Consider the following 27,973-nt stretch of genomic DNA (forward strand, 5'->3'; position numbering starts at 1 on the left):
AATAAAACATTATTCAAGGACCTGCTGTACTTGACTGGTAACTGAAGTTAATTTCTCCAACAGCTATTCTTACCTTCATAATCCTATGTAATAAAAGCCTAATATGCAAATTGACCAAACAGCGAAACAACTGGTCACTATGATGGGCACTGACCACCAGAGGGCAGACGTTCAACGCAGGAGCTGCCCCCCTGGTGGTCAGTGCGCTCCCTCAGAGGGTGGGTCCACAGCCGCTCGGCTGACCTGGATGAGTGGTGCTCCCACAGCAGACCGATCCCTGTAGGCCACGCCCCCCCCACCAGTGCACGAATCCTGTGCACCGGGCCTCTCGTATGGTATATAGAAATTAGGTATAACATTTTTTTTAAATATACTTTTTATTGATTTTTTTTTACAGAGAGGAAGGGAGAGGGATAGAGAGCTAGAAACATCGATAAGAGAGAAACATCGATCAGCTGCCTCCTGTACACTCCCCACTGGGGATGTGCCCACAACCAAGGTACATGCCCTTGACTGGAATCGAACCTGGGACCCTTCAGTCCGAAGGCCGACTGAGCCAAACCAGTTAGGGCTAGGTATAACATTTTGTTATCTGTTCTCAGTTCCCTTTTCTTGCCTTCTTTTGGCTAATTTGAACACCTTTTTAGTATTTTGTTTTAATTTATTGTGTTTATGACCATATCTCTTTGTATATTATTTTTAGTGGTTATTCTAGGGATTACAATAAACATAAGTAACTTTTCTTTTTTTAAAAAAAAATATTTTATTGATTTTTTACAGAGAGGAAGGGAGAGGGATAGTTAGAAACATCGATGAGAGAGAAACATCCACCAGCTGCTTCCTGCACACCCCCTACTGGGGATGTGCCCACAACCAAGGTACATGCCCTTGACCAGAATCGAACCTGGGACCCTTCAGTCCACAGGCCGATGCTCTATCCACTGAGCCAAACCGGTTAGGGCCATAAGTAACTTTTCATAGTTCACTTAGAATCAAAATTTGGCCACTTCAAGTGGAATTTTTACCTTCATATAAGTCCCTTTATCTTCCCTACCTTTTATGTTATAGTTATCATATATATTAGAACCGTAAAATTCTAATTGTGAAAATTTGAATTACAATTTTTGCTATAAACTATCAAATATTTTAAAAAGAACTCAAGAGGAGCCCAACTGGTTTGGCTCAGTGGATAGAGTGTTGGCCTGTGGACTGTTGGGTCCCAGGTTTGATTCCGGTCAAGGGCACATGCCTCAGTTGTGGGCTCAATCCCCAGTAGGGGGTGATTCTCTCATCATTGATGTTTCTATCTCTCTCTCCCTCTCCCTTCCTCTCTGAAATCAATAAAATTTTTTTAAAAAGAACTCAAGAGGAGAATAGTTTATTATGTTTACCCAGATATTTACAATTTCTGTCCTTGATGCTCCAGGTTCCTTCAGGTATCATTTGCCTTCTATCTGATGAACTTCGTTTAGCAAATCTTTTAAAGCAGGTCTTTTGGCAAAAAATTATTTTGGTTTTCCTCGTCTAACAATGTCTATATTTTACCTGCATTCCTGAAGGATATTTTCACTGGATGTAGAAGTGTGTTTCCTGGTGTTTTTTTGGGTGGGAAATCCCAGCAAGGTGCTGACTCCATCAAATGACCTTCACTGAGCCAAGACCGGTTTGGCTCAGTGGATAGAGCGTCGGCCTGCGGACTGAAGGGTCCCAGGTTCGATTCCGGTCGGGGGCATGTACCTTGGTTGCGGGCACATTCCTGGTAGGGGATGTGCAGGAGGCAGCTGATGGATGTTTCTCATCGACGTTTCTAGCTCTATCTCTCTCCCTTCCTCTCTGTAAAAAATCAATAAAATATATATTTTAAAAAAAATGACCTTCACTGACCTTACTACAATACCTGGGAGATAGAGTAGTGCTTTCCAACTCTGAAGTCTAAGATTGTGGGAAAGCATGAGGCTGGTCCCAGAAAGGTACAGCATACAGAAAACTGCCTATCTAAATGTCTTGTCATGGTCAAGGTTGCCCAAGGCCACTCAGGATAATGTCACAATCTAATTAACCCCCAATTCCTTCTATCCCTTCTGTGTACATGGACACCCATATTTAGTATTTAAATCACAGACAAAATCAATGATTCTCTCTCATCATCGATGTTTCTATCTCTCTCTCCCTTGCTCTTCCTCTCTGAAATCAATAAAAACAAACAAACAAAAAGCCCTAGCCAGTTTGGCTCAGTGGATAGAGCATTATACTGTGGACTGAAGGGTCCCAGATTTGATTCTGGTCAAGGGCTTGATCCCCAGTAGGGGGCATGCAGGAGGCAGCCAATCAATGATTCTCTCTCATCATTAATGTATTTCTCTCTCTCTCTCTCTCTCACCCTCTCCCTTCCTCTCTGAAATCAATACAAAAAAAGTTACGGACAAATAACAGAAACACCTGCCTGTATATACATGCTGCTATGAATGCTTATATTCTTTGCAGATAAACATGTTAAAACATAAATGCATCATTAAATAAATACTCACTGGCCCAAATTTATAAATACTGCTTCACCCTAATTAAAACTTCTTCCATTACCCCCAGGCCCAGGTAAAGCTATGGAGTTCCTTCCTCTTGGGCTTGGCCAGGTAGTCCCAAGACAGGGAGAGGTATAGAGAAGGTTGGGCCTGTCTGTGATGGATGGAGAAACTAAGTAATTAAATTCATAATCACTCCCAAGTCAGCCAGGCCAATACAGCTCAAGGGGACTCTGAAGCCCAGACCACTATCTAGAGGTAGAGGTGGTGACGCTTGGGCAGGGAAGCACAGTCAGAATCCTCTAGACCAGGGAGGAACACTGATAGGCAGGCAGGCAGGTAAACACAGAGAGAGGCAGACAGACAGACAGGCCTTTCCAGTACTACAGACTCTCTCTTTCCAAAAGAATTGGAACAGCTTTGAAAGAAAGTCAAAGGGTGAGAAGAGGATCTGGGGTCCTCCCACCCTCCCCAGAGCCCTTCTTGCTCTCCCATGGAAAATGTCCTGGGCATATGTGAGTGGTAAACAGGACTCACAGACTGCCTGGAACCTTGGCTTTCTTCGGCCATAGGATGAACCTTGGCCTCCTGGAATCTCCACCACTTCCCACTCATGGCGGGCCCATTTCCTGGCATGGGGCAGAATGGCAGGACATGATCCCTTCACACAGGTCCCCATGCTTCCTTCCAAGAGCAAGACTGAAAAATATTTGGGAGTAGTATTAACAGAACTAACTCCTGGTTAAAAATATTTTCTTCCTAAAACTCAAACTGGCATTAAAGGAATAAAAGGGATACATACAAAAGGCAAAAAGAATGGGAAAGGAGATAATTAAAGAACTGAAGAGTTCACCACATTTTAGAAGACTGGAAACTTATGGAAGAGTGGTAACTTACATAAGGAGGAAACTACTGTGTACCTGCAGAGGTGAGGTATCCCTGGAATGAAGTCAACCCACTCCATAGAACTCCAGAAAGGCCCAGGATGCAGAAGCATCAGGTAGCTCAGATGGTATGTGGTGGCATAGAAATTGGTAGAAACTCTTAACTTAGAACAGTTAGATTCCCCAGAACCTTCCCCAGCATCTATTGCAGCCAGCCAACTACCACCATGTTTCCCCTGCTCATAGTAATTCACTACCTGGGCACCTGTTGTTAGATTCTCAAACTCTAAAGACAGGGATGTTCTTTGTTCGGTTCTGTGGGAATGATTTAATAATCCATTTAAATTTTTAAAAATTTATTGATTTTAGAAAGAGAGAAGTAGGGGGAGGGAGAGAAAGATAGATTTGTTTTTCCACTTATTTATGCATTCATTGGTTAATTTTTAAAAATATATATATTCTATTGATTTTTTACAGAGAGGAAGGGAGAGGGATAGAGAGCTAGAAACATCAATGAGAGAGAAACATTGATCAGCTGCCTCCTGCACACCCCCCACTGGGGATGCGCCCGCAACCAAGGTACATGCCCTTGACCGGAATCGAACCTGGGACCCTTCAGTCCGCAGGCCGATGCTCTATCCACTGAGCCAAACAGGTTTCGGCTCATTGGTTGATTCTTGTACGTGCCCTGACTATGGATTGAAGCCACAACCTTGGCATGTCGGGATGACACTCTATCCAACAGACCTATCCAGCCAGTGACAAATGTCACATTTTAAGTTTTTGTTATGGCAGTACTCCTCTTCTAGATAACAATTCTATAAGTTATATATTGCTAAGTAACAAAGCACTCCAAAATTACTGGCTTAAAACAAGAACCATTTATTTATTCATTCTTCTACAATTTGGGCTTAGTTGGGCAATTCTGTTGATCTTGCGTGGGCTCACTCATGAGGCTGGAGTCATCTAACAACCTGGAGGGTCTAAGATGGTTCCACTTGTATGAATGGGGCCTTGGTGCTGGCCATAGGGGCTACTCTCTGTATGTAATTTTTCATCATTCAGCAATTTAACCCATTTAACCTTGACATGGTGGTGGGAATGTTTCACAAAAGTAAAAACAAGCTGCAAGGACTATTGAGGCCTGTGCTTGGGAATTCACATGACATCACATCTGTTACATTCTAGTAGTTAAAATAATTCAAAGGCCAACCCAGAAACAATGGGTAGAGGAATAGAACTTTTCATTTGATGGGTGGAGTTACAAAGAAATGACCATGTGTAAGCCTCCACAGGTAATTGCAAAAATTCTAAAGCAAATAAAGGGGTGGGCAAAGCAGGTTTACAGTGTGAGTACCTGAAATACTAGTAGAGTTTATTCTTGTATTATTTTTATTTATCATTGTATTATCATTAACCTACTTTTGCCTACCCCAGTATAATATTTAATGATTTTATGTTGAAAACAATATAGCCTAAAGAAGATATAGGTGCCAATATCACCATTTCCATTTAACACATTACTAGAAGTTTAAGCCAATGCAATGAGGTAAGAAAATGAAATAAAAGTTACATGCTTGGAAAGGAAGGGATACATTTGTCATTATTCTCTATATAGTTGGAAACTTCAAAAATTATAAAATATATGGGTAAAAGTATATATATATATATATATATATATATATATATATTAGAGGCCTGGTGCACGAATTCATGCATGGGTGGGATCCCTTGGCCTGCCCACCAGGGGGAGAGAGAGAGAGCCTGCCCCACACCTGTGCAGCCTCTTCCGGATGAGCCAGGCTGTAGCTGCTGAGACCGCAGAGGCTGGTCGGGCTCCCTGTGGGTTTGTGCAGGAGCCAGTTTGCGAGGCTGGCCAGGAGAGAGTGTGCTGCCTGCCCAGCGTCCGTGCGGTGCCACTGGGCGGCCCAGAGGCCCACGCTGTGCCCCAGCCCGCCCTTGGTGTCTGGCTGCGTTCACCGCATCTCTGCGTGGGGACTCTGGCACTGTGACTCAGGTGTACGGTGGCACGCGGGGGCCAGGGGGCCCAGTTGCTGCCCAGGGCCCAGAGGTCAGCTGGGACCTGCCCTTCCACGCCAGATGCTTGCACTTTGATTGCTAGCCCGGCCTAGGGACTGCACTCATGCACGAATATCATGCACCGGGCCTCTAGTTTCCAAATAAAGCCACATTCTCAGGATTAGGACTGCAACATATCTTTTTGGAGGACATGATTCAACACAATGAATAACAAATGCTAATTCTCCAAAACACGTCTACAGCATTAGTGCATACTAAACAAAATCCTAGCTGCTTCTAAAGTTTACAAGGAAAACTTTGTTTCATTTGGCAAGTTGATGCTAAAATTATATGAATATGCAAAGGACCAAGAAAAGCCAAGATAATCTTGAAGGACATAATGGGAAGGAAAACATTTTCTATCAGATAACAAGATTTGGTATAAAGCTGTCATAGAAATTGAGACAGTGTAATATTTCTGCAAAGAGAGACAAAAGGAATAGATTACGCAGTCCTGAAACAAATCCACACTTTTCTAGACAACTATACTATATGCAAAGGCGACAATACAAAGCAGTAGGGAAAAGACAGACTTTTAAAAAATAGCACTTAATCAGTTTAACATTCACATGGAAGAAATGAATTTGACTTACCTCACACCATACACAAAACCCAACTTTAGGTTGTAGATCTATATAAGAAAGACAAAGTAATAACAGTTCCAGAAATTAGTAAGAACCTTTGGTGAGAAAATATTTTTGAACATTTACAAGAAACACTGAGCATAAAGGTCTTTTATGTTCATCAAAAGACACCAATAGCCATGGCCTGTGTTGCTCAGTGGTTGGAATGTCAGCCTGAGTACCAATTCCTGTCAAGGGCATGTATCTGGGTTGCAGGTTCAATCCCCAGTGGAGGGCATGTGCGGGCAGCAGGCAAGCGATTGATGAGCCTCTCTCACATCGATGCTTATCTCTCTTTCTCTCTCCCTCTTCCCCCTCCCTCCTTCCATTCTCTCTAAAAATCAAGGGGGAAAAATATCCTCAGGTGAGGATTAACAACAACAACTAAAGACACCAATAATAGGCCCTGGCCAGGTAGTTCAGTTGGTTAGAGCATTGTTCAGATAAGGTTGTAGGTTCCATGCCCAGTCAGGGCACAATGAATGCATAAATAAGTGAAACAATAAATTGATGTTTCTTTCTCTCTCCCTCTCTCTCTCTCAAATCAATAAATAAAATTTAAAAAGACAAAAATAATAAAGTGGAAAGGCTGTCCACTGAGTGGGAGAAGATAATTGCAATACATACGTATATTCAACAAAGGACTCATATTCAGAATACATATCCATAAGAAATTGGCAGATAATCCAACACAAAAATAGGTCTGAGACTTGAATAGGCACTTCATAAAAGAGGATATCCAGATATTAAAAAACATGAAAATGGCCCTAGCTGGTTTGGCTCAGTGGAGAAAGCATTGGCCTGCAGACTGAAGGGTCCCAGGTTCGATTCCAGTCAAGGGCACATACCGGGGTTTCGGGCTCGATCCCCAGTATGGGGCATGCAGGAGGCAGCCAATCAAGGATTCTCTTTCCTCATTGATGTCTCTATCTCTCTCTTCCTCTCCATTTCTTTCTGAAATCAATAAAAATATATTTAAAAAACAACAACATGAAAATGGACTCAACCTCATTTGTAATCTGGGAAATCCAAATTAAAACCATAATAAAAATACCAGAATGATTAAAATTAAAAAGATATAATGGTACAGTAATAGTTATTGGCCAGGATGTGGGGCAACTGGAACTCTCATACATGGTTGGTGAAGTGCAAACTGAAACCACTACTTTCTTAAATTGAGCTCTGGACAGTGCAGCTAGGTTGGGCTCTAGTGCACCAAAGGGTTGCTAGCAGACTCCATCCCGCTAGGGGGCGTGTGGGAGGCAACCCATCACATGGGTGTTTCTCTATCTCCCGCTCCCTTCCTCTCTCTCTAAAAAAATCAGTAAAAGATCTTTTTAAAAAATCGTTTGACATTATCCAGTTAAGTTATACAAATACATAACAAGCAATTTCGCTGCTAGGTATAAAATTACCATATGTGCCACAAAATACCGGAATATTCACAGCAACATTATTCCTTATAGCCAAAAATTGGAGACACGTCAAATGTCCATCAATAGTAGGTTAAATTACAGCATATTTCTAAAATGGAATTCAACACAGCAGTCCAAATGAACGAAAGAGACAACCTCACAAATCATAGATGTATCTCCAAAACAATGTTGAAAATACCAAATCTTGACTTTGTACAACTTAGTTAATTTCTTCATTTACATTTCCCAGATAAAAATTTGGCCATGGCCGGTTTGCTCAGTGGATAGAGCGTCGGCCTGCAGACTGAAGGGTCCCGGGTTCGATTCCGGTCAAGGGCATGTACCTCAGTGGGGGGGGGTGTGTGTGTGTGCAGGAGGCAGCTGATCGATGTTTCTCTCTCATCGATGTTTCTCTCTATCCCTCTCCCTTCCTCTCTGTAAAAAAAAAAAATCAATAAAAATAAAAATAAATTGTACCTCTTGGGTTGTGGTGAGGACTAAGGAATGACGCACGTCAAGTGCTTAGCAAGCTCTTGACTTAATAAATTTCAGCTATTTTTTTATGATGTTCTCCTAGGAGGCCCTTTCTGGAAATGAGCGTCAGAGAAGGGTGCAGAGCACTTATTACGTCGTCTGACGCCCCTAACACTCTCCCCCCAGTTCCTTCCTCTACCTTTTCACAATTGGGTCTTGGTCTCTTTAAGAAGACAACCATCCCTGAGAAAAGAGGAATGCTGGGAAGAGTCACTAAACTGAGGACTAGAGCATGATGGGAAAAGGGGGGGGGCCGAGACCAGGACAGCACACGTCCGCGAGTCCGCCTGTGGGATTGCACGGGGTCACGCGGGAGAATTCCAGTAAGAGAAAATAATTCTCGTCCCGGCGCGGGGTTCTTGGGTCCTATTACTGCTTCTCCGGCCGCTGCGCCCCGGCAGTGGAGGGGCGACCAGAAGGTTAGCGCGTCTGGCGGTGGCTGGAGGGACTGCGCGGGGAGGGGTCACACCATGTGATGGGGCGGGAACCGAGCGGGGGCGGTGCCGGGCGGGCGGGCGGGCGGCGCGGCTGACGCGGGACGGGTTTCGCCGCAGGGAGTGACACGCTTTCGCGGGCTGCGTTCGCTCCCACGGACTCAGCGTTGCAGAGTTTGTACTCGGTGACGCGCGTGGGAATTACTGGTGGGGACGGGAGTTTCGGAGCGAATACGATGCTCGAGGGAGAGATGAGCGCTCCTCGGTTGGTCGTATTGTGGCGAGGAGACCGAAGTTCTCACTTGGAGAGCACGGGCTTTTAATCCAGTCGCCCGTTCCAAGCCTGGCTTGACTACCAGGATAAAGACAACTTTGTGGAGGTACCTTTTGCTTCAGGCTTACTGCATCCTGTTTAGTACATTTGCTACGAGGAGAAGGAAAGTCCGCTGAATGGCTAATAAAGAGTTTTTTGTTTACAGGATGGGGAAGGGGAATCAGAGCTCAGGGGGTCTCATTCCTAGGCATCGCAACCATGGAGACCTGGAAAAGTGCAGGGGGTCCCCTTTAAGGAAGGAGTACCTATTCACTTGTGATAGCATCTTAGTCCAAGGAGGGGGGCCCTTATAAGGAGGCCTCCAGTACAGGCTGAGTTAGAGGTGGGGGAGGGGAGCTCAATGTGCCCCACTTTCAGAAATAAAAGCTGAGGTGGATCTCCAAGTGCTGAGGTGGATCTCCAAGTATTCATTCTCATGGAGTTAGAAACTATTTGAATCATTTCCCTTGGTAACTTCTTCCCATGTCTTGGTCTGCAGGTCTAATTCCCTCTGTAACTTTCAAAATATAGAAGACCAGAGTGCTTGTCTTTGAAGATATTAGGGGAAAAAAAGAACCAAAAACAAACAAACAAACAAAAAATAAAGATATTAGGGAAGTGGGAGAATAGAGTTAGTCATGGCCCCAGAAAAGTTTGTTTTTCAAATGCTCAAATCTAAAGCCTTGTGCTCAACACAAAACTTTTAATATAAACATGAAGAAAAAAAAAGATTAACCTGAGTACCATTCCTTTGTGTTGTGTTTTAGGAGCCCAGCTATCTATTATTACCAAGAAGAAATATATTAGTTTAAACTGGAGAATTCCTTTACATAAATAATTAGGATGAAAGAACCTTTGGATGGTGTATGTGGCAAAGCAATGGCACCACAGCAGGGACTTCCGGACACAATTAAAGAGGAACCTGATAATGTTCAAGTAAGCATTTCATTTCACTTAAAAATTTTTTTAATTCCTTTTCTTTTTCTATATGGTGAATTCAGAGTTTTAGTTAGGCAATTTCTAGCTTGTACATTAAAATGACCCAAACTGATTTTTTCTCCTCATTGGATGAGTAAATCAGTTTTTCTGCTCTTTGAATGAAAAAAGATCTTGGTATCTATATGATGTTTCGTTTTGTAAAAAGGAAGTAGTATGTGTTACCATTTTTCCATGCTTGGAGTACCTTTTTTAAAAAAATATATATTTTATTGATTTTTTACAGCGAGGAAGGGAGAGGGATAGAGAGTTAGAAACATCAGTGAGAGAGAAACATCAATCAGCTGCCTCCTGCACACCCTCTACTGGGGATGTGCACGCAACCAAGGTACATGCCCTTGACTGGAATTGAACCTGGGACCTTTCAGTCCGAAGGCCAATACTCTATCCACTGAACCAAACCGGTTAGGCCTGGAGTACCTTCTTTTATTTTTTAATTTAATTTATTTAAAAATTTTCAGCCATCATCTACTGTTCGCTTGATAATCACTCTTTTTTTTCTTTTAATATATTTTTCATTTTTTTAAAAAAATATATTTTATTGATTTTTGACAGAGAGGAAGAGAGAGGGATAGAGAGTTAGAAACATCGATGAGAGAGAAACACCGATCAGCTGCCTCCTGCACACCCCCCACTGGGGATGTGCCCGCAATCAAGGTACATACCCCTGACCGGAATCGAACCCGGGACCCCTGAGTCCGCAGGCCGACTCTCTATCCACTGAGCCAAACCGGTTTCAGCTCTTTTAATATATTTTTTATTGATTTCAGAGAGGAAGGGAGAGGGAGAGAGAAACATTAATGATGAGAGAGAATCATTGATTGGCTGCCTCCTGCACGCCCCCCTACTGGGGACTGAGCCTTCAACTCAGGCATGTGCCCTTAACTGGAATCAAACCCATGACCCTTCAGTCCGCAGGCCGACGCTCTATCCACTGAGCCAAGCTGGCTAGGGCTGGAGTACCTTTTTTATTTTTATTATTTATTTATTTAAAATATATTTTATTGATTTTTTTACAGAGAGGAATAGAGAGTTAGAAATATCGATGAGAGAGAAACATTGATCAGCTGCCTCCTGCACACCCCCTACTGGGGATGTGCCTGTAACCAAGGTACATGCCCTTGACCGGAATCGAACCTGAGACCCCTCAGTCTGCAGGCTGACACTCTATCCACTGAGCCAAACTGGTTAGGGCTGGAGTAGCTTTTTTTTAATTTGGAAATATTGGGGGCCAGGTGGGAGCCCAGCTCAAGGGGAAGGACTCCACCCCGCTCTGGCCTTGCTATCCCTTTTATTAAGACAATGGAATACACCCATAGCCTTTAGGCAGGCAATTCTAATAACAGCCAATCAGCAAGGATTTCCATAAAACTAAAAGGTGGAAGTTGCTTTAGCTACCATTGTCTCAACTAAACAGTGGGTGGTTGGCTCTGACCTTTCAGAGCTTCAAGGTTGACCAGCCTTCCGGGTTCCTTGTCCACACCTCTCTGCTAGTGAAGACAATGGGCAGCTTCCAACATATCCCCTGTTTTCTTTTCTTAAAAAATCTTGCATCTGCAGACTAGAAATAAACATATAAGAACAAAAATGAGACAAGCAATAGTGGTTATGCTGAGAGACAAATGAATCAGTCTGTAGTAAGTTTCTTTCTGGGCCAACAGTCCATTGAGTCCCAATTTCAGTGTCCAACAGTTTTGAGTCCCAATTTCAATGTCAACAGTTCCTTATGTGTACATGCCAGCAATGATATTTCAGTTCTGGATGGTGGACAAATGGTGGCAATGCAGGTCCAACCTTCTCTGGTTTGGTTCTGGGAAACCTGCTGCGGTGCACAGCTGCTGACTGCTGTCATGGCAATGTGTCTTCAGCGTCTTCCATCTCTGGACTGTTTATCCTCTTGTCTTCGTGGCTGGAGCAATCTGGTCAGTTTCTCTCTCGGATCCTCTGTTGCAGGAATCCACATGGGCTTTTATTTCTGGATGGCAAAATAGGTTCCGCAAGGGCTTAATCAATTGACTTTAAGCCGACCATGTTTTTTTCTGTGTCTGGAGTACCTTTTTTTAAAAAAATTCTCTTGTATCTGACAGAAGTTTGCTTTTATTTATTCTCTCAGTATTGTGGTCTATTCTGTGCTAGGGGATCCAGGAAGTGATCAAGTCACCTTAGACCCTTACCTCATAGAGCTTATAAGTCAGTAGGGGAGACAGACATTACACAAATAATTGCTCAAATAACATATATAATTGTAAACTATGACAAGTGCTCTGGAAGAAAAGCATAAAATAGGGAATCTGACCTAGATTTGGTTGGGGGCAGAGGCTGACTAGGAAAGGCTGCCCAGAGGGAAGGATTTGTGAGCTGAATTATGAAGAATGAACAGACTATGCAAAAGCATGGAGACTGTTGCAGACAGAGGGATCTGCATATAGGAAAACCCTGAGTTGGAAAGATGCATGGTTCTTTTGAAGAACTACAAGACATTCCAGAAACGAGGTTTGACTATAGAGTAAAAGGAATGATCCCTCTCCCTCCCCCGACCGGTGTTGCTCAGTCGTTGAGCGGTGACCCATGAACCAGGAGGTCACAGTTTGATTCCTGGTCAGGGCACACACCTGGGTTGTGGGCTCAATCCCCAGTAGGCCCAGGGGGTGTGCAGTGCAGTGATGACATTGTACTCTATAGATCTGATGACATTAGTCCCTTTAAAGACCATCTCGTGTGATAAAGCATAAACTTTTTAGTGTGACATCCAAACTATCCATATTTAGGCCTTTGTTTCCCTCTTCAGTATCATTCATCCTCATTTTTCTAATCTCTGCTCCTGCAAACTATTTGCATTTCACTCAAAGTATATTCTGTTGAGTTTTGTTTCCTTGATTGCACAGTTCATTTCTTCTGCCTGTGGTATCCTAAACTAGATAGCTTGGCAAAAATTTTCTCTTCTTTTAAGACATAGTTTAACTGTCACTTAGGGGTGAAATTAATCTCTTTTTTTTCTATTGCATAGTGCTTTTTATTTTCTTGTATTTTATTTTTTTGTTAGTCCTCACCAGAGGATATTTTTTCCATTGACTTTTAGAGAGAGTGGAAGGGAGGGGGAAAGAGAGAGAGAAACATCCATGTGAGAGAGACATATTGTCGATGTGAGAGAGGTATACGCCCTTAACCGGAACCAAACCTGCAACCCTTCAGTCCATGGGCCAACGCTCTAACCACTGAGTGAAACTGGCTAGGACTATTTTATTTTATTTTTTAAAATTCTCAGCTGAGGATATGCTAATATACTAAGTGTCTGGTCGTCTGGTCAGCTGTTCAACCAGTCAAAGCATAATATGCTAGCCCTGGCGGGGGGGCATGCAGGAGGCAGCCAATCAATGATTCTCTCTCATCATTGATGTTTCTATCTCTCTTTCCCTCTCCTTTCCTCTCTGAAATTAATAAAAATATATATATATATTTAAAAAAAGCATAATATGCTAATGATATGCTAAGGCCGCTCAACCGCTCGATATGACGTGCACTGACTACCAGGGGGCAGACGCTCTGACCGGTAGGTTAGCTTGCTGCTGGGGTCCAGCTGATCGGGATTGAGCAAGATGGGCTGGACACGCCCTGTAGCCCTCCTGTGGTTCCTCCCTGGCTGGCCAACCTCCTGCGTTCCTCCCCAGCCCGATCATGCACTGGTGGGGTCCCTCAGCCTGGCCTGCACCCTCTCACAATCCGGGACCCTTCAATCGGGATGTTGGAGAATGGTTTCGGCCCCATCCCGCAGGCCAGGCTGAGGGACATCACCGGTGCATGAATTTGTGCACCAGCCTCTAGTGAAAATAATAATGATAGCTAATATTTTTATCATGCTTAACTTTTGGCTAACTGTAAGGCATCATGCTACATACTTTGTTGGTATTAAATCATTTATCCTCCATAATGGGCTTACGTGTTAGATAATATATAGATAAGAAAGTTGAAACTAAAGAAGATTAAATAACTTGTCTGAGCCAAGATCACATCTGTTTCTGTCTACTGTCATAACCCAGAGTCTCCTCTGTTGTGCTATGTTGACTGTGCTGGCCGTTGAGTGTATAGACGTGGAAAAATAAATATGGTCCCTGTCCATAGTGGACATGGTTCTTTCAGTTAAGTGTGTCTGTGTGTGTGTGTGCGCGCGCGCGCTCAGGGGAGAGGAAAGGGTGTTGGTTGGGCGTTGTCCAGTGCATTGAAAGGTTACTGATTCCATTCCTGTTCAGGGCACATGCCCAGGTTGTGGGCTCGATCTCCAGTAGGGGGGTGTGCATGAGGCAGCTGATAGATGTTTCACTCTCACATTGATCTTTTTCTCCTTCCCTCTCCCTTCCTTTCTTTTTTTTCTGAAAAAAAGACAGTCTTTTACAAAGATAGGTGTATGTATTTTTAAATGTTTGTTTCATGATTATGTTTTATTTTTAAGCGTTTAAAAATATGTTAAGGGTAAATCTGATTTGGACTGTGATGATTTTATGCATAACGAGCAGAAACTCTTGTGTCTTTTCTGCTAACAGATATGACAGCATGTAAATGTCTTGGCTAAAATTACCATAATTTTACCAACTCTAAATTATTCAGATTAATTTAATTTATTGTTCCCTTATAAACACAACCTAAGAGAAGAGTAGTGCTCAGCATGGAAAGCTGTGTATTACTCCTGTATATGAAGGTTACATTTGAAAATTAGATATAACTATTATGAAAGATTTTCCAGTCCTGAAAGATCCTTTTTGTAAAGATTAACTCTATTTTAATAACTTGTAAATTTTGACTTTTGAGGTAGTTGTGAAGGTTGATTACAATTAGAATGTAGAAAAGATGAATATGACAAAATTAGGTTTTTCTTGTATTTCTAGTTTACTTAGATACTAAAACTATATTCATTTCTCTCTCTCTCTCTCTCTTTTTTTTTTTTCTCCTTTAAGGAGTATGGACATGCCCCAAAGCCAAAAACTCAAAGTGAATTGAAAATTAATGCTGTGTTTTCAATCAGTGGAATTCCTCTTGGTAAGCAACAGAACGGCAAAAGTTAATTATAATGAATATTTGTTATATTCTGACTAGTAGAATTTGGGGAAAGCACCTCATATAAGTTTTTTCTTCCTGTAGACAAAGCAATGCTTTCACACTGAGTAGCTGGTCTTGACCAGCATTAAAAAAAATAATAATAATAAAAATATATATATATGTGTGTGTGTGTGTGTGTGTGTGTGTGTGTGTGTATAATTGATTTCAGAGAGGAAGGGAGAGGGAGAGAGAGATGGAAACACTGATGATGAGAGATAATCATTGATTGGCTGCCCCTTTCATGCCCCACACTGGGGATCAAGCTCAAACCCGGGCATATGCCCTGTCCAGGAATCAAACCTTGACTTCCTGGTTCATGGGTCAATGTCCAGCCACTGAGCCAAACCAGCCGGGCTTGACCAGCATTTTAAAAGTGGAATAGAATAAGATTACTAGTATATCAGATAATACATATAGTAAGGAAACATTATTTCATGAAACTACTATGTCAGTTATTAAATTATATTCACACCTGCACATACACATGTATGTACATGTGTGCTGGGTTAGAATGTGAAATGTGGTTTTTACTATGGGTCATGGTTTATAAAGCTTGAAATCCCCTGGAGTGCTTACTGCCTCATTTATATTGGAATTTAAGACTGGGAATTGTCCTTAAAATAGAGAATGTTATGTGTTTATATTGATACTAAAACTTTTCTTTTTGTTTTTTGTTTTTAATAGCCCAACAGTTGACCCCAGGCTTTCAGTTTCCTCTTGCATCAACTGGCCCAAATAGATTGCTTCCTTCAGTTCCAGCTATAGCTTTGCAGGCTGTTTGTTCTGGTTGTAAAAAAGTGCTTAGTAAAGGGCAAAATGCATATCATAAGACAGGATCTACTCAGCTCTTTTGCTCCACACGGTGCATCGCCAGATATTCTTCACCTGTCTGCCTACCACCTCCTCCCAAGAAGACCTGCACAAACTGCTCGAAGTATAAAATTTTTATTTACATCTTTGTACCTTTTTAGTGTGTATACTATAGGCTCGGTGCATGGATTCGTGCACCGGTGGGGTCCCTCAGCCTGGCCTGTGCCCTCTCGCAATCTGGGACCCCTTGGGGGATGTAGCAGTGCATGAAGGGGCCGGGTGCCACGCTATTCCCACTCATCTGGGCCTCCTTGCGCCTGCTGCCACTACCACTGCTCCGTAGCACTGCCAGGGAGGTGGGAGAGGCTCCTGCCACCGCTGCTGCACTCGCCAACTGTGAGTGGCACTCCCGCTGTGGGAGCTCACTGACCATCAGGGGGCAGCTCCTGCATTGAGCATCTGCTCCCTGGTGGTCAGTGCGCGTCATAGTGACTGGTCTTTCAGTCGACTGGTCATGACAGTCGCCTAAGCTTTTATATATATAGATAGTTTATTTCAAACATGCTTTTGCTACTTTAAATCTCTTCAGCTCATTTTTGTGGAAGTAACTTTTTAGCTATTGAGAATTTGCAGATTATAAAGTTTTTGTAACATTAAAGATTTGGTATTCAAAGTATTGCCTAAACCAGTTTTTTAATCTCTTTCAGTTTAAATTTTACTATGGAAAGAAATAACAAACAATTTGTGGGAATTGTAGGATCATTCATATATCCTGTATTCAGACAACAGCCATTCAAAATTATTTATCTTGAATGTTATTGAAGTATAAGATAAAATAATAGCATTCACATTAAAATAGTATGTGAAAATTATTTAATTCATTAAAAGGTTAAAAACTCTCAGTGGCCACAAATGTAATGTGTTTATTTCTAAAAAAAATCCTAGTGAACTTTTGTTGGGGATCATTGTTGCTTCAAATAATGTATATATTCAGAAAGAGAAAGGAAAGTCGCATAAACTTTTTTTAAAAAATATATATATTTTATTGACTTTTTACAGAGAGGAAGGGAGAGGGAGAGAAAGTTAGAAACATCGATGAGAGAGAAACATCAATCAGCTGCCACCCCCGCCCCCCCAGGATGTGCCCACAACCGAGGCACATGCCCTTGACTGGAATCGAACTTGGGACCTTTGAGTCTTCAGGCCGACACTCTATCCACTGAGCCAAACCAGTCAGGGCCAAAAAAACTTCTTCTACCTTAGTACCTTTGAAGAATTTGGCATATTTTGCCTATTTCTCTGGTAATATAATTCTAGGAATACAGTGTATTGTCAGTAGTCTCTAAGAGCAAGAAAAGTTAAGAGCTTGGTTTTAGATCATGGCTCTATTATTAACTGTACGACCTTGGGCTAGATATTTTCTTTCTTTTTAAAAAAAATTTAAATTCTTTATTGTTTAAGACATGAGTCTCCTTTCCCCCCCATTGATCTCTCCCCAGCTGCTCCCACCCCCCAGCACATGCCCTCACCCCCCTACTGTCTGTGTCCATAGGTTATACTCATATGCATGCATACAAGTCCTTTGGTTGACCTCTTACCCCTTCACCCCCCCTCCCCCCACCTTCCCTCATAGGTCGGACAGTCTATTCGATCTTTTCTTTTTTAAAAAAATATTTTTATTGATTTCAGAGAGGAAGAGAGAGATAGAAACATAAATGATGAGAGAGAATCATTGATCGGCTGCCACCTGCATACCCCCTACTAGGGATTGAGCCTGCAACCTGGGCATGTGCCCTTGACCAAAATCGAACCTGGGACCCTTCAGTCTGCAGGCCGATGCTCTGTCCACGGAGCCAAACTGGTTAGGGCTCACTGTTGTATTTTTAACGGTAGGTGAGTTTTAGAAAATTAATCACATTGTTATTGTTGTTCTTTCTTTTTTTAAAATATATATTTTATTGATTTCAGAGAGGAAAGGAGAGGGAGAGAGATATAGAAACATCAATGATGAGATAGAATCATCGAATGGCCACCTCCTGCACACCCCACACTGGGGATCGAGCCCGCAACCTGGGCATGTGCCCTGACCGGGAATCGAACCGTGACCCTCTGGTTCATAGCTCAACGCTCAACCACTGAGCCATGCTGGCCGGGCTATTGTTGTTCTTTCATAATTTACCATGGAACAGTTCTGTATAACAAAGGTGTACAGGATGTCTAAGGCAGAATAGTGGAATGATTAATTCCATGTACTGTAGAATCTGACTGCTGGGATTTGTATTCTGGCTTTACTGCTTCCCAGCTATGTGACTTTGGCATTTTTGATTTAGTCTCCTCATCTATCAAATGGCAATTATAATAATACTTACATTATAGAGTTTTTGCAACAATTAAATTGTATAATTTGAGTAAAGAATAATGTTGGCACATAGTTATTATTCAATACACATTATTATAGTATATAATATTATTGCCATTATTTTTTTACTTTGTGCCTGCTCTAGTGTTTCTGATTAATGACTCTTTCCTTCAGTTTATATGCTTGTCAGAAGAATGGCAATATTTAGCCTCTGTTTTTACTGCCAGTGCTTATTGCAGATGAACTCTTATAATAGAACAACTCAGTTATTTGTGTTCTTTTATCTTATTCTTGGTTCTGTCCTCTAATACCAAGCCTTAGTAATCCTTTTGTCATCTGTTTCTTTGCTCTCTTTAGTTATAGCTCAACTTTATATATCATGCTAATATTTTTTAACATACTTTTTTTTTGAGGTTTTTTTTTTTTTTTTTAGAGAGAGGAAGAGAGAGGATAGAGAGATAGAGACATCGATGAGTGAGAAACATCATCGATCGGCTGCCTCCTGCATGCCCCCTACTGGGGATTGAACCCGCAACCTGGCATGTGCCCTGACTGGGAATCGAACCAGTGGCCTCTTGGTTCGTGGGTTGATGCTCAACCACAGAGCAACACCGGTTGGGCCCTGGTAATATTATTATATTTATCTTCAGTAGTTCACTGTTTGCAAAATCTTGCATTTAATTTAATTTTTTGTAAATGTATTTTTTATCTCATTCGTGTTTTTACTCTTGGCAGCTATTGGCTAGTAAGAAGACAAATGTTTCATAGACTGGAGTTGTTTCATTGGCTCCAGTGGAAGAAACTTAGTTGGAGCTGTAAGCCTCATTATTTTTGTCATGGGAATCTGCCTGGATATATTTTAAATATAATTCTCTTTTACACATCTATAAATTTGGTATTATGAACTCCATTTTATACATGAGGAAATTAAGATAGTAATTGTCTTATTCATTGTTACTTAGTTGATAGTACCAGAACTAATCATTAAACCCAGGTTTCCAGATGCCTTATGCAGGGTCAGCCATTTTCTACTATATAATAGCTATCCTTAGTAAATGTAGTTATTTTAGCTCACAAAGGGGAAGAAATTACAATTTTGAAGAACGCATTTCATTTTGCCTTTGTTATTTATTTTTAGAGACATTTTAAATCCAAAGAATGTGATCACAGCCCGATTTGGAAATTCCTCTCCTAGCAAAGATTTCTGCAGCCAATCATGCCTTTCTTCTTATGAACTAAAGAAAAAACCTGTTGTTACCATATATAACAATAGCATTTCAACTAAGTGCAGTATGTGTCAGAAGAATGCTGATGTAAGTTACATTTTACCTTTATTGGGATTCTGCTCAAAGAACATAGATTTTTAACTGGCTCTTATTTTGTATGCATATGTGTTTTTTTCTCCTAGATTCGATTTGAAGTTAAATATCAAAATGTGGTACATGGTCTTTGTAGTGATGCCTGTTTTTCAAAATTTCATTCTACCAACAACCTCACTATGAAATGTTGTGAGAACTGTGGGAGCTATTGCTATAGTAGTTCTGGTTCTTCCCAGTCCCAGAAGGTTTTTACTTCAACAAGTGTCACAGCATATAAGCAGGTATGAATATCATTCTCTTGCATATAGTTGGGCTCTCCCCTCCTGAGATGGCTGTGCAGGGATGAAGTGCACAAGAAAATAGTGAGCTCTTGCTCTGGCCAGTGTGGCACAGTTGGTTGGGCATTGTCTCGTGCATCATGAGGTTGCTGGTTTGATTCTCTGTCATGGCGCATGCCCAGGTTGTAGGCTCAATCCCCAGTAGGGGATGTGCAGGAAGCAGTGGATCAGTGTTACGCTCTCACATTGATGTTTCTCCCTTCTCCCTTCCTCTCTAAAAATCAGTAAATTATTCTTTTAAAAAAATATATTTTTATTGATTTCAGAGAGGGAGAGAGAGAGAAACATCAATGATGAGAGAGAATCATTGATTGGCTACCTCCTGCACACCCCCCACTGGGGATTGAGCCCGCAACACAGGTATGTGCCCCTGATTGGAATCAAACCTGGGACCCTTTGGTCTGCAGGCTGACGCTCTATCCACTGAGACAAACCAGCTAGGGCTTCTTCTTTTTTTTTTTTTTTAAAGAATGAAGATTAACAACAAAAAACAAAACAAAAAAGAAAATATATTTTTTAATGTGTTTTGGAATGAATTATAATTCTTTTGGCAACATTGCCTTATTAGAATACTTTAGCTGATTTTATATTTTTGAATACATTCATTTGGTTACTAAGTATATCAATTTGTGTCAATTTAATTCTTGCTGAATGACTTGGGGTCTTTAAAAAGTTCCATTTTTACAAAAGGATGTTAAGTAATAATTAAAACATTTTTTAGTTAGCAAGTTTGACTTCTATTTAATTCCTCTAAGCAGTTGGTAATGGACATTCATCCTGTGAAAAGTATTACTTTTCTAGGAATTGCAGCTTTTGGCAGTCTGGTTACTACTGTCACAGGAATAGAATCCATTTTATTTATATACTAGAGGCCTGGTGCATGAAATTCATGCACTGGAGGGGGGGTCCCCTTAGCCCGACCCGCGCCCTCTCGCAGTCCAGGACCCCTCATTCCTTACTGCCTGCCTGCTTGCTGCTCCTTAGCACTGCTGCAGAGGCAGGAGAGGCTCCCGCCACCGCCGCCACTGTGCTCGCCAGCCATGAGCCTGGCTTCTGGCTGAGCGGTACTTCCCCTGTGGGAGTGCACTGACCACCAGGGGGCAGCTCCTGCGTTGAGCGTCTGCCCTCTGGTGGTCAGTCTGCATCATAGTGACTGGTTGTTCCACCAGTCATTCCGCTGTTCGGTCGATTTGCATATTAGGGTTTTATTATATAGGATATATGGTCCCCAAATCAGTTTCATTCTTACTTTTGTTACTGGTATTGTACTCTGTCTACTGCATAAATGATGTTCTTCTTTTAATTTGAAACTTCACAATTTATACATTCTTACCATTTACTTCCCCACATAATTTTTTACTGAGAGACCTTATATTGTGTCAGTGACAGTAGTAGTGGTTAGGAGCCTGAGTTTTGGAGTTAGTGAAATAAGTTTAATCTCTTACTTTTCTGTTTATTAAGTTAATCTAATTAAAGATAATTTAAACTTTCTGTTAATTTTTTAAAGTATCTCACTATGTTGTTTAAAGAATTCTATAATGCAGTGTATATAAATTGCTTAGCATGGATTCTGATTCTTCAATAAGTAATACTATTGGTAACTTACATAAATGGTAGCCATTAATATTATTATTGTTTCTTTTTTAAAAATATATTTTATTGATTTTTTTTTTTTTTTTTTTTACAGAGAGGAAGGGAGAGGGATAGAGAGTTAGAAACATCGATGAGAGACTAACATCAATCAGCTGCCTCCTGCACACTCCCTACTGGGGATGTGCCCGCAACCAAGGAACATGCCCTTGACAGGAATTGAACCTGGGACCCTCAGTCTGCAGGCCGACACTCTATCCACTGAGTCAAACCAGTTAGGGCTATTTCTTTAAACGTAGATAAACTTTCGGGCAAAGTTTATTATGAAACTTAGCTTGAAAATAAGCAGTGCTGCAGAATGACCTAATATACATTAAACATCATTTCTGCCCTAGCTGGTTTGGCTCAATGGATATGGCCTGTGGACTGAAGGGTCCCAGGTTCGATTTCAGACAAGGGCACATGCCCGGGTTGTGGGCTTGATCCTCAGTGGGATCAACTAGTTAAGTAACCTTAAATGTGGTAGATTCTCTCCTAGATTGATGTCTAAGTCTGCATTGAAGATGAGCCTTTGGTTCATGCATTACCTGGTCTTCTCTGATCATTTGTGATGAGAAAAGTATGTTATGACTATCTAATTCATTACTTTTAATATGTTTTGTTGTTGCTAACCTATCTGAGTAGTTATTAATTTTCTTCAATTTACATTTTATTATTATCTGAAAAAACTTACTTTTCCCACATCCCAACTTTCAGAGAAGTCTATGCTTGGTGTGGCCTCACTGTCATGCTCAAATATTTCAACCAAAGGCAGTGGTTGTAGGTAGCTTTTCTTTTTCTTAAACAGTATGTATATATGTACTGTATACTTAGGTGTGTGAATGTTATTTCTTTTCTTTTTTTTTTTTTTTTGAATGTTATTTCTTAACAGAATGTATTTTCTTAACAGAATTCAGCCCAGACACCATATGCCTTGGGGAAATCATTGAGGCCCTCAGCTGAAATGATTGAGACTACCAATGACTCAGGAAAAACAGAGCTTTTCTGCTCTATTAATTGCTTATCTGCTTACAGAGTTAAGACAGTTACTTCTTCAGGTAATGTTTAAATTTGATAAATTTATAGATTTACTAGTAGTAACTATTGAAAAAGAATGTAACTGCTTTTCTTTCATTTTGTTGGAAACTAAATTTGCCTATATGGTTAAATAAAGACGCAATATTGGTTTAGTTTTAAAGAACTGATTTTTAAATGAACATAGTTTTTCTACAGATTTCTTTGGTTGAAGTGTGTGTGTGTGTGTGTGTGTGTGTGTGTGTGTGTGTGTGTGGTTTCATGTGTGAAAAGAAAAAAACCCCCCACATAAGTTCCAAGTTAGTTTTTGTGTAAATGGAACTTAATTGAGGAAGTTTTAGTTAGCTTGACAGGTTATTATAAAGTTTCTTGATTTTTATTTTGTATATTATTATTTGTGTTTTTATTCTAATACATTTTTGGATTATTTGTTTATCTGTGTAACTTATTCATTGGTTTTATTTTTTGTTACCAAGGTGTCCAGGTTTTGTGTCATAGTTGTAAAACCTCGGCAACCCCTCAGTATCACCTAGCTATGTCCAATGGAAGTATATACAGCTTCTGCAGCTCCAGTTGTGTTGTGGCTTTCCAGGTATGAGCTAAGATAGTATTTTACCCCTGCAGTTCTATTAGGCATTGATCTATGGCAAAATGGTAACTGCTGAAGGTCCATATTTATAAAAGATTAAATTTCAGTTAGAAAAAATTCTGTTCAACTATGGAAGCTAGGATGTGGTTTTGGATACATGATAAGGTGATGTGTTCATGTATTCCTTCCTCTCATCCTGGGCCAGATGCATAATGACTCCTGGCATGAACTTGTGAGCCTTTACTTGTCACATTTTGTCTTCACTCTCAGAGAAAGTAGAGTTTAGAGATCCTGCAGGGTGGGAAGATGCCTGATGCAATAGCCCTGGCACTAGAAAGAAGACATCACTGGTGGCCACTGTGCTTTTCTTTCTTTCTTTTTTTTTTTAATGTTTTTATTGATTTCAGAGAGGAAGGGAGAGGGAGAGAGAGAGAAACATCAATGATGATAGACAATCATTGGTCAGCTGCCTCCTGCACACCCCCTACTGGGGATCAAGCCTGCAACCCAGGCATGTGCCCTGACTGGGAATCGAACCATGACCTCCTGGTTCATAGGTCAGTGCTCAACCATTAAGTCATGCCAATCTGGCATCACTGCTCTTAATAGCCATCAGAGGCTGGTTGGTGATGAGAGGCCTGCTTTAATTTATTAGAGTCATATATACAAGAGGTCTTTGTCTGGAAAGCCTGTGTTTCTCAGTTCTTCTATTCTGGAAGTATGCCATTTAAACTCTTTCTGTGTACTACTTTATAAATTTTAAAGAAATTTATTAAAATGAGAAAATGAAAATTACCAAGTTTTGTTACTTCTTAATTGTTAAAGTCTTTGCCTGATTTGTGTTCATTCAGGATGTATTTGACAAGCCAAAAGGAACAAACTCTTCAGCAGTGCCCCTGTCTCAGGGCCAAATATGCCCATCTTCTGGGTCAACAGTGTCAGCAAGAGGAGGTAACAGCACCTCTGCGGTTTCCCCCAGCACCATCAGTGGCTCTGCTGCAGCCAGTCTCCCTTCTCTTGCTGCACAATTCCAGCAAATTGCTTCAATCCAAGCAGTTGTTAAACTCAAGTGTCAGCACTGTAACCATCTGTTTGCCAAAAAACCAGAACTTCTTTTCTACAAGGTAAAGAGAGATCATAAGAGAGATTGAATTTAAACTTACCCAAGAAGTATTTTTGTCTCTTCATCTGTGAATTCATTTAATTTGCTTTGAAATGAGAAGGAAAAATATTTCTTAAAGATAAAGCAACTGCTTAATTAGGTCTTATTGACTGTTCTTTCTTTACAGGGTAAAATGTTTCTGTTTTGTGGCAAGACGTGCTCTGAGGACTACAAAAAGAAAAATAAAGTTATAGCAATGTGTGACTACTGTAAACTACAGAAAATTGTAAAGGAGACTGTACGATTTTCAGGGGTTGATAAGCCATTCTGTAGTGAAGGTAAAGAGAAAAGTTCACTTTTATCCACAGATCATGTGGTTGTTGTGAAGTATTCATTATGGGCTGGGCTATTCATCCACAATCAATTTTCAATTAATTTTTGTTTTATCAGGTATAATTTGAAGCTTTTTAATTGAATTTATATTTAACTCATTTAAAAATCTTTTTATTTTTTTCTGTTCTGCTTGTTCATTTTGATTTTTAGTTTCAATTGTTGATAGATATGTATTTATTGCCATTTTATTGTTCATATTTTTTATCTTTTTTTCCCTTCTTTTTCTTCAAGAAGACCCTTTAACATTTTTTTTTTTCTTAATGTATATATTCTTTATTGATTTCAGAGAGGAAGGGAGAGGGAGAGAGAGATAGAAACATCAATGGTGAGAGAGAATCATTGATCGGCTGCCTCCTGCTTGCGCCACACTGGGGACCAAGCCCGCAACCTGGCATGTGCCCTTGACTGGAATCGAACTTAGGTCCCTTCAGTCCGCAGGCCGACGCTCTATCTACTGAGCCAAACCAGCTATGGCTAACATTTCATGTAATACTGGTTTGGTGGTGATAAACTCCTTTAGCTTTTTCTTTTTTTCTAAGGTTTATTTTTAAAAATATATTTTTATTGATTTCAGAGAGGAAGGGAGATGGAGCGAGAGATAGAAATATCAATGATGATAGAGGATCATTGATCAATTGCCTGCTGCACACCTCACACTGGGGATCGAGCCCACAACCTGGGCATTTGCCCTGATCGGGAAGCAAACCATGACCTCCTGGTTCATAGGTTGATGCTTAACCACTGAGCTAGACTGGCCGGCCAAACTCCTTTAGCTTTTTCTTGTCTGGGAAGCTCTTTATTTGTCCTTTGATTCTAAGTGATAGCTTCGCTGGGTAAAGTATTCTTGGTTATAGGTCCTTGCTTTTCATCACTTTGAATATTTTTTGCCACTCCCTTGTGGCCTGCAAAGTTTCTGTTGAGAAATCAGCTGACAAAAGTCTATCTTTTTATCTATCTATCTATCTATCTATCTATCTATCTATCTATCTACCTATCTACTTATTTATATTTTTTCTGTATTGTTGAAAGTATTACAGATGTCCCCTTTCCTTGTCCCCCCCCCCCCAATAACCCCCACGCCCACAAAAGTCTCTCTTTTAAAATGTTACAATAACCTCGGCAAAGGAAAACTTCTGAAATGTAATTAGATCAGTGGTATTAGATCTTTTCATAAGTTTAGCTATGACTTCAGAGATCTTTCCTTGCACCCATTTGTGAAGCAGGTACTTAAGCAATTATGGCTTCTTGGCTTAAGAAACTGATTTTTCTGAATATAGATGGCCTTATATTTAGAGTGTATGTAAAAGGTGATATAAGTTTGTTTTATGAATATAGAGATTATCCTTTAACCTAGAGGCAAATAATTGTGTCCAGTATTTAGAAATTAACAATGTGGGCATCTAAGACTGTAGAAACTCACTTTACTTCCTTCAAGTTAATGTAAATTTGATGTTTCTTCCTTTCATCCTTTCTGGTTCTCAGTTTGCAAATACCTCTCTGCCCGTGACTTTGGAGAACGATGGGGAAACTACTGTAGGATGTGCAGTTATTGCTCCCAGACATCCCCTAATTTGGTAGAAAACAGATTGGAGGGCAAGTTAGAAGAGTTTTGTTGTGAAGAATGCATGTCAAAATTTACAGTTCTGTTTTATCAGGTAATTATACCTCTTTGGCTTCCTGAAATTCATAAAAATTATTTTCTGTTTAAATATGTTCAGATTATATGAATAAAGTTTTGTGTTTAGAACTGGGTAAAATAAACTATGGGCTCCTAAAGCAAAATTTAATTGATTATAAACTTGAAATCTTTGGGGTAAAGAGTACAGAATTTCTGGAGACTTTGTTATTATTTGAGGATATGTTCCTTTTAAATTTTGCTTTCTTATAAGGCACATTGACCTTGTTATAACTGAGTTAGAAATTTACGTAGGTAAGTTATCTTATGCCTTTCTCATACAGAAAGTTCCTCTGAGAAATTTGAAGTCAGGCCTTGTTCTCATTTCATAGATCAAATGACTATGACTGAACTCCTTACCCACTTCCTTTTAAAAAAATTACTTTTTTTGTAAGGTTAACAATGAAAGCTGGAATTAATTGAACCACTAATACATGCCCAGTGCTTCCTAAGTGTTCATTTAATCCTTACCAGAATCCCAAGAGGTAGGTATGTTATTGCCAATGTATAAATAAGGAAAAGAAGTAACTTGTCCTTAAAGAATCGGGTAGATGACAGACAGCACCTATACCACTCAAGTGAAATCACCTGTTTTCTTGTTTCCCGAGCCCTCAAAATATAATTTTATTGAGGGAAAGTATGTCTTTTTCATAATTATATGCCCAGGACATATCTCAGTGCTCAAGACAAAGGATACCTCATTAGATATTAAATGAATCAAAGTCTTTATGACTCCAAAGTCCATATTCTTCCTATTGCAATATGTTGCCTCTTAACCTCTTAAAAATAGAATCTATCTTTAGATTTTTCATTGCTAATTTTGAAAACAGATGAACTTTTATATTCTCTCAATTGAGGGTATCTATATGAAATAAGAATATATGTTTTTAACCACAATATATGTATTTTATTTAATTTATTTTTATAATATTTTTTTACTGATTTCAGAGAAGAAGTGACAGGGAGGGAGAGATAGAAACATCAATGATGAGAGAGAATCATTGATCAGCTGCCTCCTGCATGCCCCACACTGAGGATAGAGCCAGCAACTTGGGCATGTGCCCTGACCAGGAATCGAAACATTACCTCCTGGTTCATAGGTCGATGCTCAACTGCTGAGCCACGCCAGCTGGGCTGTTTTTTTTTTAAAAAATAAATCTTTATTGTTCAGATTATTAGAGTTCCTCTTTTTTCCCCCCATAGCTCCCCTCCACCCGGTTCCCACCCCACCCTCTGCCCTTACCCGCACCCCTCCCCCCCCCCCCCCCCCGCACTGTCCTCATCCATAGGTGTACAATTTTTGTCCAGTCTCTTCCTGCACCCCCCACACCCCTTTCCCCCCGAGAATTGTCAGTCCACTCCCTTTCTATGCCCCTGATTCTATTATATTCACCAGTTTATTCTGTTCATCAGATTTTTTATTCACTTGATTTTTAGATTCACTTGTTGATAGATATGTATTTGTCGTTCATAATTTTTTTCTTTACCTTTTTCTTCTTCTTCCTCTCCTTAAAGAATACCTTTCAGCATTTCATATAATACTGGTTTGGTGGTGAACTCCTTTAGCTTTTTCTTATCTGTGAAGCTCTTTGTCTGACCTTCAATTCTGAATGATAGCTTTGCTGGGTAAAGTAGTCTTGGTTTTAGGTTCTTGCGATTCATCACTTTGAATATTTCTTGCCATTCCCGTCTGGCCTGCATAGTTTCTGTTGAGAAATCAGCTGACAATCGTATGGGTACTCCCTTGTAGGTAACTAACTGTTTTTCTCTTGCTGCTTTTAATATTCTCTCTTTGTCTTTTGCTCTTGGCATTTTAATTATGATGTGTCTTGGTGT

The 27,973-nt window shown here is 40.4% G+C and overlaps 1 protein-coding gene across 5 annotated transcripts in view; it reads left to right on the plus strand.

Moving 5' to 3' along the window:
* Nucleotides 1-8,300: 8,300 nt before the first annotated feature.
* Nucleotides 8,301-27,973, plus strand: part of ZMYM6 (zinc finger MYM-type containing 6) — a 45,122-nt gene continuing 25,449 nt past the window's right edge. For 2 of the 5 annotated variants that reach the window (XM_079777120.1, XM_079777124.1), the window contains exons 1-11: nt 8,340-8,473; nt 9,569-9,737; nt 14,747-14,828; nt 15,573-15,822; nt 19,196-19,370; nt 19,466-19,657; nt 22,254-22,401; nt 22,855-22,970; nt 23,819-24,091; nt 24,257-24,407; nt 25,945-26,117. In XM_079777120.1, coding sequence (XP_079633246.1) covers nt 9,645-9,737; nt 14,747-14,828; nt 15,573-15,822; nt 19,196-19,370; nt 19,466-19,657; nt 22,254-22,401; nt 22,855-22,970; nt 23,819-24,091; nt 24,257-24,407; nt 25,945-26,117 — 1,653 coding nt within the window. In that variant the 5' untranslated portion in view covers nt 8,340-8,473; nt 9,569-9,644. Of the gene's footprint in view, nt 8,474-8,621; nt 8,869-9,568; nt 9,738-14,746; nt 14,829-15,572; nt 15,823-19,195; nt 19,371-19,465; nt 19,658-21,830; nt 21,924-22,253; nt 22,402-22,854; nt 22,971-23,818; nt 24,092-24,256; nt 24,408-25,944; nt 26,118-27,973 lie in introns of those variants that run through there. The other 3 variants (XM_079777122.1, XM_079777121.1, XM_079777123.1) reach the window with 3 other exon arrangements.

The sequence above is a fragment of the Cnephaeus nilssonii genome, assembly GCF_951640355.1.
Source record: "Cnephaeus nilssonii genome assembly, chromosome: 7".
Lineage (NCBI taxonomy): Eukaryota > Metazoa > Chordata > Mammalia > Chiroptera > Vespertilionidae > Cnephaeus > Cnephaeus nilssonii.